At 37.8% G+C, this 12,906-nt stretch overlaps 2 protein-coding genes across 4 annotated transcripts in view; one reads left to right on the forward strand and one right to left on the reverse strand.

Annotated features, from left to right (window-relative positions):
- Positions 1–12,159, reverse strand: part of LOC147308920 (sodium channel protein type 2 subunit alpha-like) — a 47,599-nt gene extending 35,440 nt beyond the window's left edge. For both annotated transcript variants that reach the window (XM_086272315.1, XM_086272316.1), the window contains exon 1: positions 11,811–12,159. The gene's annotated coding sequence lies outside the window, so the exon portion shown is untranslated. The remainder of the gene's footprint in view (positions 1–11,810) is intronic.
- Positions 5,151–10,180, forward strand: LOC147308921 (sterile alpha motif domain-containing protein 3-like). 2 transcript variants are annotated; one of them, XM_086272318.1, is made up of 8 exons: positions 5,151–5,512; positions 5,682–5,840; positions 5,999–6,086; positions 6,907–6,964; positions 8,393–8,541; positions 8,806–8,977; positions 9,106–9,185; positions 9,370–10,180. In XM_086272318.1, the coding sequence occupies exons 1-8, from the start codon at positions 5,280–5,282 to the stop codon at positions 9,664–9,666; spliced, it is 1,236 nt and encodes a 411-aa protein (XP_086128444.1). In that variant the 5' UTR covers positions 5,151–5,279; the 3' UTR covers positions 9,667–10,180. The 2 variants fall into 2 exon arrangements, with proteins under 2 accessions (XP_086128444.1, XP_086128443.1); XM_086272317.1 differs by lacking the exons at positions 6,907–6,964; positions 8,393–8,541 and having other exon boundaries at positions 5,153–5,512; positions 9,370–10,174.
- Positions 12,160–12,906: the final 747 nt, after the last annotated feature.

The raw sequence follows: 12,906 nt of genomic DNA on the forward strand, positions 1-12,906 counted from the left end.
CATTGCCTATTTTTAACTCTAAAAAAGGCTAACAGCATTGTTGTACAATTTTGGCAGAAGAAAGCAAAAACTAGACTTTGCAGATAGATATTAAAGCACTGAGTGGCTATTGTGTCAGATCTCTTCTACAGCTTGGTGTGCTCTCTCCCATAATGCCCAGAAATCTGTTACTGACTGAATTTGAACATGTTTGACTCTCTGTGCCAGCATTCAAAATCTGAATCCAGTCTGAGGCACATTTGCTGTATGATTAAGTTTAACAGCCAGTCCAAAAACTCTGTCCTATATTTTTGAACTAATTACCAATTGTCTGTGCAATGCACTTATAACATAGCTATATGTAAAAGATGGACACAGGCAACATGAAGTTACATATTAATTTTTTAAGCCCTGTTTTCCCATTTTGAAGAGTCAAGATTAGCATTTATCTGTGCGCCATGTTAGCTGGAGCTAGAAGTGAGCATATCTGGACAAAAGTGTGTAGCTGTAAGTTATTAGCTAAGCCTGGGTAGCGAGGATGAATCCATCAAGTGCATGGGCCCACTGCACAGATCAGGCAGATATCTTTAAATTAGAACTATATAATTAGATAATAAAATACTAGAATTTCACTCACCACAACTTTAGCACAGGCCTCTGGATGGACTGTTAGTACAATTAACCACACAACAGGCTGCATATTTTGTTGGATAAAACTACAACTACTGATTATTCTAGTTAGCAGATGTGAATCCTAGCAAAGAGCTATTAGCAAAACCTGCATGTGCACTCACTTCTCTGTCAAAACTGCCGGACTACTAAATTAAGCTAAATGAAGTTTAAAAAGGCAAGTCATTAAAAAGTTCTATCACTGTAAGGTTGTCATGAAAGGGAAAGGGACCAAAAACATTACCATGGGAGGTTTTCAACACTTCTGACTTGGCTTCCAGTCATGGAGGCTGTTCCTTGACTAATACAGCTGCTAAGCAACCTGCTAACACATGGTTAACACAGCAAAGTGTTACTTAAAAACATCTTCGAGAACACTAAAATACTCAAACTGAGGCTTCAAAACAAATCATGTCATGGTGCCTGTGTCCAGCTTTCCTAGACAATTTATCATTTGTTTTTGTGTGGCATCCTGTTCGTCTTTCACTGCAATTCGACTGCACAACTTAACCGATAATGCTTGAACAACCACTACATCCCATTCCCCATTAGATCATTTAATTACCAGTATTGTACTACTGGTCGAACTACAATACACACTCAGTTACTCCTAGTTTTGTTTAGGCTAGCAGCCCTGCTTTGGGGTCTAAAGAAGAAGAAGAAAAAACCCCAAAAATCACAATGAAATATTTTGGGCACCCATCTTGATATGAGGTTTGTAGCATTTATGAAGGAGACAGATATGCCACTGAAGCCCTCACACGGTTCATTTCAAACATTGCATAACAGGATGAAGACTTCAGTCAAACATGGGATTAGCTCTTATTGTTTTGATGGTAAGACTGTGCTAAAGGAGGTTAAGAGACATGATCTAAATTGTTGACTGTTACCACAAACCACCAGCTTTCTGTTTCTCAGTCAGACTAAGGCAGACATAGTTCTAAATCAGAGGGATTAGGAATCAGGATTAGGATGGCGATCATTTGCTGACTGCAACAGGTGACAGCAAGAAGAGAAAATGCAAAGCTATCAGTACATTTACACATATTTAGCACACTTTGTTGTCACTACAGCATCACAAATGCCAAAATGAGCTCCTGAGGCTTAATTTAAACTGTATGCTTCTAAGTTTTCAAAATATTTAAAGCTCAGGGCAGAAATTATATAGGGTACAAGAGAAACAGCCTGCAATAATAAAATCCTAAGCGTAAGTTGTCATTCTGTTGCCACTAAAACTGAAAACAAGAACTAGCTTCATAATTGCTATCACCAAATGTGACATCAAACTCCTTGTTTGGACTCCAGGTCTCAACCAACTCTAAAGATATATCTGGTATTTTCACCACATTCTCATGCATCAATAGTTAATGACTACCAAGAAAATATGAATATTTTTTCTCTTTCAGTCTACAGTGAGATCATTTAAAAATCAACTAAATCTGCATTCGGACATTGAGGGCACGGTGGTGGTGCTTCTCAAACAAGCAAAGCAAGCAAGCTCATCTATCACACAGGGTTGTTTTCTATTTGCCACGTTTGCTTGGAAACAAGTTTGAAAGCCAGAAACTGTGAAATGTATTAACCACAGAAGCAGAACAAGTAAAGTCGACACTGGGATGAAAATGTCTGTTCACCATGAGCTTCTTCTTCCACATTATAAACAATTTGGATTTGAGAAATGCTCATTTGATCCGTGCTATAGCTTACTTGGACTCTGCCATATATTATATAACTACAGTGTAATATTATTTACACTGTAAGTACTTCCTCCACTCTGTAAAACTTCATTAGACTAAAAAAAAAGATTTGTATAACAACTGTTGTTAATTTTAGTCTTTCCCTTTGACAAATCAGAGAATAACAGGTTATTTTGACTCGAGAATTACAGATAAAGGCGGAACAGCTTGAAATCCTGCTCACCTCAAACCCACAGTCTAGAAGAGTACATCCGCTTTGTTCTGATTGGCATAAGCATTAAGACAGGTTGCAGGTCATCGGTACTACACCGTTATTTTTACCAGAGAAGTAAATATAGCTTAAACAGCTCGAAATCCTACTTGTGGATGTTTACAAGCCCGAAAGCAGCACATCTGCTTTGTTCTTAATGGCAAATGTCGTTCCCATGGGATAAGCATTAAGACAGTTTTCAGGTCATCTGATCAGAGATAAAAACCAAAGTCTACTCGTAAATAAAGATAAATACTAAAGACGTTATCGAAAACTCACTGCTACATGTTATCCATGACAGAGTCTGCTATATTAATAACTCAAAAAGCTTTCCAACAGGAGGATTACATTTCGATGCCCTCCTTTTGAAAGAGAAATACCATTGTATCCTTTTCCTATTGACTAAGCTCTGCGAGTTTTGCATCTACTCCTGTCCTGAAATGCATTGATCCCTTCACACGTCCAGCCAGACGCTAGTTATCTGCTTTCACTTGATCTGCTTATTTGGCCCAGGTTTATCTCAGATCAGCTTGTCTCATACACAGAATCCAGTGCTCTCCCATTTACTGTCAAAATAAAGAGGTTAAGGCCCATTTACAACATCATAAAGCAGATAAAAGGTTCAAAGCAATGATATTTCTGTCATGAGGCGACGGGACAGGATGTGACGAATCTTTCAGCGAAACACAGCCCCCAACATTCAGTCTATAAATCAAATGAATGAATGATACAAATTTAATGTGAATATTATTAAATGCACAGAGAGGACAACTGCCAGCATGCACAGTTTCACTTTGCATGCCAGCTTACTCATAGGAGGAAGTGGTTGTAAAGTATTTCACTCATTTTAGTTTGAATAAAATTTAATTCCCATAACAGCCAGATGTGCTGTGGTCATCAGCAGTGCAAATAATTAAGATAATTAGATTGAAAGCAGAGCAGAGCTGCACACTGGCAGTTTTCACATGCAAATGCACGCACATGCACGAACACATGCATTGTGACATGGATTCTCACATCAGCTAACGCCAGAATTTAGCTTCGTACAGCTATGCATTGAAAAAAATGGTTAAAGTAAAGACTCACAGTTCAATAACTGCATGAAGTCTGATGTGTTTTGATGTAAATTAATATGGAACATTATGATAGGACAGTGACAGAACAGTTTGGGCAGTTTTGAGGTTCAATGCATGCGTACAAACCAACCTGATAATTCAAAGGTAACAAAACATGTTTTTAAAGCACCTGTTGACTTTATGAGAGTCTGATTCTAATGCTGAACTTACACTGAGGCATAAATCCAAACTTTCAGCTCTGTTAAGTATATAAACGGCTTTACTGACAATATTCTGTCCCTGCGACGACAATAACTGCAAAAAGAACCCTAAGCTTCAGCAACACTGTAACAAAGTCTGTGTCTGTTACCAGATGTTTATATAAAGTCTTCTGTGACTCTCACGTGTGTCACGGTTTACCAGTTATAATCATCGAATGGTAACTCCTGTTTTTATGCCTCTCAGGGCATCTGTGGATTATTACAAATCGTCTCCTCCTGTTTGGTCCCTAAAGTGCTCATAATTAACTAATTTTTCTCTCATTAAAAGTGAAACATTTTAGAACATATAAAATAGTTAAACATATAAAATGTAGGCTTTTGGAATGTGTGGCTTACCTAAAATAAATGGAAAATACTGTCTTATTCTATAGTTCAAAACAAGTAAGCTGTGAATTTTCTCACAGCTTACTTGGTAATTGTAACTATATTCGAATTGTTCAGTTTCAGGTTTTTATGGCACAATCTCTAAGTTGCTTAGACCATGGTCTAAGCAACTTAGCGTAACTTAACGTATATTAGCAATTTAGCTAGTTTCGGCACTCTCTTAGCTCAAATTATGTCTTTTTACAAACGTTTTTACAAACGTTTCATGTGTAAAGTTGAGGTCACAGTTCTGAAAAATGTGTACACATAGTATTTGTATAAGTTTGAACTTATATATGTGGTTCGGCCACAGTCTATGGGTTCGGTAACCCCTGCGCAGCGGAACGGCGCGAAATTTGATTCCCTGGTAGCTGAATGCAGTTTACCGTTAGTGTATTAATGGTTTAATAAAATCACGTTTTTACATCCATTCCAAGGCCATCAACACACATGGGCGGCTGAATATAACGTCTAAAGGAAATATCTTAACACCGCACTTGTTTAAAATATAACAAGGGTGTCGCAGCTGGGGTTTGATAGTCGCGTTTTAAGCAATGTGGGAACTTTTTCAGCATGTAATCTGAGCTTGTAATACGGTCCTGCGGGTGTTATCGCTATAAGTAATCGGTCTGAAAGAACAGACGGCAGAAACTGTCGGAAATCTGAAGAAAGGAGTCACCTTAGTAGTGAATATTAACAAATTACAGCATTCTAGTCTTTTTTTTTCTTCCAAACTTGAAAGGGCACAAAAGCATGCTCAGACTCTGCTCTCCTGTGTCCAGTAGTCCCAAACAAACATCTAAATTTAAAAATGAAAACTTTGCATATCAAGAGGATTCACTCTAAAGATTTGCTTTATTTTATTTAATTTACTGATTTTTTTAAATGAATATTTCTTTGAACTGAAAGAAGTTGTACAAAAGGTTTTAATGTGTGTGATATACGGTTTTTACCCATGTAAAAATGTGGTGATAAATATTCTTACATGGAATTTAGAGTTTGTACTACCATTTATCTTGCAGACAATGAGGTTGATGGTGACACAGTTGACTGCGGTCTTACTGAGACTATGGTTGCATACCTTTTCCAAGGATCCTTCAAAAAGCAGGTTAAATTCAACCAATTTGTGTCAAGGATGAAGGAATCTTCAGTGACGCTGACTCTACAGACTGTCTCTCCAGAAGACTGGCAACCATCTACTTCGTCAACTTCAATAAGGTATTTTCTTATTTATAATGAAGTTAGTATGTCTGAAACATACATGTTGGCTGTTATGCACTTTTAGGATTTAGTTAATATGATCATTGTTTCTACCATATGTATTGTTACTGTAGTGTTTTATACTTCAATTCATGCAATAAAAACAAACGCTTAACTGTTTTCACAGCAATGAAAATACTTTGAGACTACCAGCGTCTTTTGAAATTCCAAGATTTCCCAAAAATCTCCAACTAAAACTGGACAACAAAGAACCGTGCCATAAAAATCCAAGGGACAGACACACAATAATCAGAGTTCTATATGAAGCTGTGGCACAGTATACTATGTAAGTTAATCAGGGTAATGTTAGCTTGTTGCTTTAGAAAAAGCTGAATCTGTCATATTGAAAATAAACGCTACATTACTAAGAAACAATAACTGACACTTGATAAAGTTTGTTTGTCAGCAGTTGCTCTAACACTTATGTTTCTTCTGATATTACAGGTATCCCACAAATTCTGAATATGTGCAAGCTGTGAAGACGCTGGTAATGAAGTATCCTTTCCTCAAGGATCGTGAGGGAAATGGTTATGTAAGTTAAATTTAAAATTTGCATAAGGTTCCTTCAAGATTACAAAGTAAAAGTGAAGCTTTTTTCAATCTTGTTTTGTTAGTAAGACAATCTGTAGCCTCTCAGTAGGTTTGTATGAAGTATGTTTACTGATTCTTTGTTGGGTGTATTTTGTGTAGATTGTTTTTACAGTAACTTATGTTTCTGTTCAACAAGCACACATGGCATATGTCTTTGAGACGTAAATTCAAATCAGAGCGGGCACCACTAGTCGACAGTGAGGCAGTGAGGCGTTGTAAGGAGAAGTTTGGTTCTACGAGGAGAGGGCAGCCTAATAAATGTCAATGAACAAGTCAGAGAAATGTTTGTCAGGTTGGTGTGAGGGACATCTTGAGCTATAAAATGTTCTTGCCTCTGTTATTACATCTAAAACTAAGGATTAGGGATGCAACTGTACCCCTTTTTTTTCCAAACCGAAACAATACCAATACTTGGATTAGAGCACTTGCTAATACAAAGTACCAGTGCTAATACTTCTACCTCACAAAATATTATTAATTAGAAGGCGCTAAAAGAGGGTGAACTAGATTTTAAAAAAAAAACCAAAAAAACATTTTAAATATGACTCCAAAACTAAAATTTCAAGTTAACAATTAAGATTTTATGTGAAATTATTTCAGAGTTTCCATATTTTAAATATTGGTTCATGGTATCGGTTAACTTTAACCGATACGAGTTCTTTGTGATGCACAGATTGTGTCAGCTCTAATTGTATATTTAGTCTTATGTTGGGTTTCTAATCTGTTTTGACTTTCTCTTCTCACTCTTGCTTTCTTTCAAGGGACCATGCGTCCAAGGAGAGGATTTATTATCCATAGACGCCCACTTAAAGGTCTTACAGTGCCAATTAGAGCAGGGCGATATGGCCAAAAATATTTATCACGATATATATTTGAAAATTTGCGATAACGATATAACTGACGATATAATTGATGCGAGACAAAATACAACTCCACAACATTACTAGCGCAAAAAGACAACCTTCCATTTATTTTCACGTAAACAAGAAGCTGGTTTTTATGTACATTAAAGCTTTATAAAAATGTAACAGTGCAAATGCAAATTCCTTGCTGAAAGTTTAACCCAAAGGCATTTCCAGTAGAAATGGGCTGACATATCCTGAGCATAACCATGTATAATATCCACTGAAGTTAAAAAGAGGTGCTTTGCAACATTAAACTGCAGTGTGCAGTACGCATTTTTCGGACCATAAGGTACACGGGATTATAAGGCACATTAAGCGAAACAAAGCAGTCAGATAAATCAAACTTTATTAAACTCATTCTTCTTGCTTTCTCCACTTCTGTACCATTGATTCATTAATGTTGAATTCTCTGGCAGCTGAGCTATTCCCATGTTGTTGCAGTATATTAATGACTAACCTCGTATTGTGGATGGATTATCTCAGTTGTTCTCCTGACTGAAGTTTGGTCCGTTTACAGCATCCTGCCATGCGATTGCATTTGTCTCTAACCATGAGGAACCTTCACGTTAACTTTTATAAGTGGAAAAGTGTTAGTGTTCGTCCTCCAGCTTCACTGTTTATGTTATGCTAACATAGCTGTGTCGCTAGCGATCACGTAGCACATCATTATATACCAGCTAGCCCAACTTCAGTAACCCTACGTCACTGCTGTTTAGTTTCCTGTCTTCATTTATGTTGGAAGTGATAGCAGAGCTGTACGTTTGATTTTTTTCAGAAATCTCTCAGTCAGAACATGCTATATCATGCTTAGGTAACTAGCGAAACTAGCGAGCTAACTTCCGCTAGCTTCCTGCTAACTTCTAACTCCGTTAAATGTAATAACTTTTGTTTTCATGGATGCCTGGAAGTTAAACTTTATAGTTACACCTGGTAAAGCAGCAATGCTGATCGTTTTATTAAAGATCAAAGAATTTAGACAGTTTTCAACTCTCAGTGATGCTGCAGTGTTGTTTGACCTGAAGTCAAATATACGGAGTTTGGGACCCAGATTACTCCCAGATTTAAGAGCATCTTAGTCCGACAAACACGACAATAACAACGGCCGCTTGCATGTTCTGCAAAAAAATGTGCTTTGTTGTGTATCTGACGGACAAACACCAAACCAGTTCCACATCACGGAAGTTGCACCATTTTTACAAACCAACAATCGGCCATGTGCGTATGAAAACAAAGGCACTGCGCATGCGCGTTTTACTCCCATTCTATCGCGATATTTCATTTTCCTATCGTTGCCTAACATTATACCGGTATTACCGTGAACGGTATAATATGGCCCAGCCCTAGTGCCAATATCAGAAGATGCAACCAGATACAATGGTGGTTCATAACCGTGTGCAGCAAACGTTTGCTTGGCGGCAGAAAGAAATTGCAAATGGTATGCCTGTGGAGGATGTGTTGAAGAAGTACCCCTTCTTAGGGATGCCTACTGGTGTAAGTCAGAAAGCTGGATTGAACTTGGAAATAGCTGTCACATTTAACATGTTTATAGTAGTAAATTTTATTTGCCCTTGACCTTGTTTTCTTCATCTGTCCCTCTTTCCTTTTTTCGTATGTTCATGTAACTTCTTACAGCATTGTTGTTAAATTCTATAAAAAAAATAATTATGCAGCACCATACATAATTAATATCAACTTTAGATTATTTCATTTTCATACACTGTTATTTTGTACTGAAAATGAATTTTTTACTTGTAGCTGTGCAACGAACTCGGGTGGATCCAACCAACAACGGGTAATGTAAGCCAGCGATTTCGTGAAGGGCTCTCATGTGTTGCAGCAAAGGTGATTGACCTTACACAAGGGAAAACCCCACTCTACCAGCTCTACCTTGATGCAAGAGAGGAGGCTCTCACTGATGACCTACCGGGTATTTGCTTTTTTTTTTTTTTTTTTTTTTTTAACTTCAAGGCTTCCATTTTATATAATTTTTATAGGTAACTGGAAATGCCAGATAAAATGCATGGGTGATCTTGTGTTTTGTTGTTCTTTTGGCAGATCTTGACACAAGGGCTGCACTTTTATTCCTGCCATACGTCTTCAAGGAGAAACTGGATCTCTTTGTCATACTTGGAGAGGTGTGTGTATTAAAATATTTAGTCTATATAAAAGGAAAACAAATGTATCTTTTGTTAAGAGACTAATATATCGTTAGCTTCATAGCATAAGTGCCTAAGTCATTGACTTAGTCAAATGACTTAGGCAATTATGCTATGAAGCTAACGATATTGCTTTCCTCTACCTTCTCTTTTGACTTCAAAGGTTCATCCTAAAACCCCCTATCCAACTGTTCAGCTACTTCATGAAGACTGGAAACCAGTGTTCTCCAGAAGCGCTCCAAACATTGTGAAGTTGGATGGCAGTGAAGTGTGCAGAAGCTCGTGTATTTTTGAAGGAATCATCTCTTCTTTCTGCTTGTATTTTGTCTTCAACCTTGCTTATCCAAAACATCTGAAGAACACCCTGATTTTTCTCCAAAAGTACATTGTGAAAATAGATGAGGGTGAGGACCGGCCTCTGCCAATCACAGTCACCAGACAAATAAATCTTCTGTATTGACCACCATGCCTCAGCCATATCAGTGCTCCAAATGTGGCAGAAGAACCTTTAGTTTGACAAAGCTTATTCAGCACATAGGACTTATTCATTCCCATGATGCCAATTTTGATATAACCTGTGGACTCAGTGACTGCTGTTCTTCCTTCAAAAAATATGAATCTTTCAGACGACATGTGTATAGGAAACACAGAGAACAGGTGTTGTGTTAATATTGACACAATGTGGGTCTTTTGTGGAAAAATTCTCATTCCTCTGTTATATGACAACCATTTTCATTCATACAGTGTTAGAGTTGATAGTGAATGGACGTTGCTAAAACCTGGACAGGAAATTGATGTTGCAGCTTATGACACATACTCTGTTGATAACAGTTTGTATGTAACAGTTAAGCAATGTATTTAAGAAGGTAATAAATGTGACAAGTATTTTTGACTTTGTATCTTCAATTTTTCAAATCTTGAGAGGAAAAATATAGGAAATCTGTGTGTAGATACTGAACCTTTAGAAAGACATTTTTGTACTCCTTTTAAGGGTTCTTTTTTGTACTTTATACTAAGGGTACAATTTTGCCCTTTAAAGTACAGGTTTGACGTGTAAAAGGTACAAATTACAAGGGTACAAATCAGTACCCACAGTTTAGGGTACAGAACGGTACCTTAGAGGGTACCACCCCAGTGACAAGCCATTGTACCCCTATAGGTACATTTCTGTACTTTAATTTCTGAGTGTGCAGTGAAGAACTATTATTATGCGACAAATGTATTTAAATACATTTTGTTGCTCTGTAATCCAGCCATTGTTTGTGATCTTAGATTGTAGCTCACACTTTTGTCTAGTTGACAGATTTCCATATAAACCTTCTATATATACCTTAACCAAGCCTTTTTTTCTTTTTGCCTTCTTCCATTTTCTGAGTTCAGTTTTTAAAACCTTGAACCTGAACAGTAGAGTATGAATCACTACACTATAGTCCACAGCACAGTGTATTAGCTATGTGGTCTTAAATAGTCAATAGATGATTTTTCAGATTCTTTCAGATTCTAACTTGTAGTCTTCAGCTCTTTAACCTATACGAATGGAGTAACATGACTATTAGACATGGCATAGTTCCTTATAGAGCCACAGAAGACTATTGTCTCCCCCCCCCCCCCCCCCCCCCCCCCCATCTTTTATGGGACTACAGTAGGACTTTGTACTGCTGCTATCTATTCCATCATCTTTTATTTTAAGATTGTTTTAACAGGTAAGAAAGTTGTTATCAGGCGATAGCTCTCACTATCTGGTTGTTAACTCATTTCTAACTTAAGACTGCTTTCTTTGGATTTACTTTTTTTTTTTTTTTAAATAATGCTGTATTTTGCAATCGAAATATTAAAAACTACACTAAAAACATTAAAAAGTTTAGAAATGAGTCCAACTTTTTTCAAATTTTTCTGGGGGGTCTAGTGTAACTGGGCCTTCTGTGTGTTCTTCATCACCATGTTATGTGTCCTTCTCCCCCTCAGAGCTTCATACTGTGATCTGAGGTGCACAGCCTGAACTGATGACCTACTTCTTTGGCAGAAACCTTTCAATGTAATTGCAAAAGATAGCTTAAACGCCAAGCATACAGAAAGTACACACATATAAAAATATAGACAGTGGTAAAATGATCCACTCATGAAACCAGTAGCTGATAATGAACTGAATCCCAGTTGCCAGTGTTCAGATATTACTTTAAAAAAAAACACCCAAAATATGAATATTACAACTTATCAAAAGTTACATGAGTCACATTAAACATGAAGATTGTTGAGCTTTTTTTTTTTTTTTTTTTTTTTTAAAGTGGTTTGTGATGTCATGAATGACGTGTAATAATCATTACATTAAGTGTCTTTTCACTTCATATGGAGATAAGAAGCCAAAGGAAACATTGACCTCGTTAAAGTGAATTTCCACATGTAGCTTAACCCTAAAGCTTTTTGAAACTGAACACTTATTTTTGATGAAGTAATGAGCGCTTCTCCGTTAACATACGGCCCTTATGCGAATACAATAAAAAATGAAAAACAAAAGGAGAGAACAAACAGCCAACAAGTCGTGCCAATCATTTTCTGCTATATGTTTTTGCAGCCACATGAGGATTCCGTGCAGAATATACTTACATGTGAAACTGTGAGTTTTACAGCATCGTTTCCAGAATGAAGTTCTTCGGGTTTTAGAAGAAGAAACAACCAAACCTTCCGTGCAAAATCCATGTTTTCTTTTCAAGGCTCACTTCGCCTCATCGTGGATCCAAACTCAAGCCCACGGGGGAAAAAGTGTCATCAGAATCCAGAGAAAAACGGTCAAAACTGACTTCTTGGTAAGCGCCAGAGGTCTGCAGTCACCCTATTTTGGACATTTTGAAAGCTGTCACAGGTGCGGTGTAAGTAAAACTTCGTCCTCTTGCCTTCCATTCGTGAGGCCCGTCGGTTTTCATCCCATGAAGGAAAAGTCTCCGGCTGCCGAGCGTGGAGGATGCTGCGCTGTCTCGATTTGCCCTTGAGCAGGAGAGCAGTGAGGGTGGGGGAAGTGGGGGGGGGGGGGGGGGGGGGGTTGCTGGGCCACAGAGGATTACTGCGCCATAGGCGTCCCATGGCGCTCTCAGGCATAATGTGCGCTGTGCTTTTGCCACATCACCAAGTATGCCTTAGTCCAAGGACTATGAAGAAACTCAAAGTTTATTTCTGTAAAAAGTGTGTGTGGGAAACGCCCAGTCTCCTACCAGAGAAGCCAACATTTCACGTGCCTCACCTTTCACACGGGGGTTTTGAACACTTGAAACACTTTTGTTTGGTTTAATGGTCAACCAGAGGCATGCACACCCGTGAAGAACAGCCAGAGCCCGAGTTCACAGCATGCACCCTACAGTGAGCTGATTTGGTTTGGATTCAAAACCTGATTCGCATGAGTGAATCCTTAAAAAGACGTGATTTCACACCACCGGTCCTCAGACTTTTATTCTGTCTTTCCGGGAGGTTTGGACTTCGTGTGCAGCTCATGATAGTGTATTACCCCCTCTAGTGTTCGGTAATAGACTTTCTTTTTTGTATGGAGCAGGAAGAATTCTTATTTTCAGAACATTGCGCAGATTGATAGACCCAAATACTGTCTCATCAGGATTCATACATCACATTTTGTGCATTAAGGTATAGAGGAAGGCGGGACATATTTTAAGCTTATTTCTAAGTCATTCTAATAAAAGATAAAAAGCCTGGT

The sequence above is a fragment of the Aulonocara sp. 'chitande type north' Nkhata Bay genome, linkage group LG18, assembly GCF_057382095.1.
Source record: "Aulonocara sp. 'chitande type north' Nkhata Bay isolate Kocher_YH1m ecotype deep benthic linkage group LG18, A_spYH_male_GT1.1, whole genome shotgun sequence".
Taxonomy (NCBI): Eukaryota; Metazoa; Chordata; class Actinopteri; order Cichliformes; family Cichlidae; genus Aulonocara; species Aulonocara sp. 'chitande type north' Nkhata Bay.

Bases quoted from the DNA above. Each gene is read 5' to 3' on its own strand.
- LOC147308921 (XM_086272318.1), top strand. From the start codon at position 5,280: ATGGAATTTAGAGTTTGTACTACCATTTATCTTGCAGACAATGAGGTT. The intron at 5,513-5,681 runs GTATTTTCTTAT...CTGTTTTCACAG, and splicing joins ACTTCGTCAACTTCAATAAG to CAATGAAAATACTTTGAGAC. The intron at 5,841-5,998 runs GTAAGTTAATCA...CTGATATTACAG, and splicing joins GCTGTGGCACAGTATACTAT to GTATCCCACAAATTCTGAAT.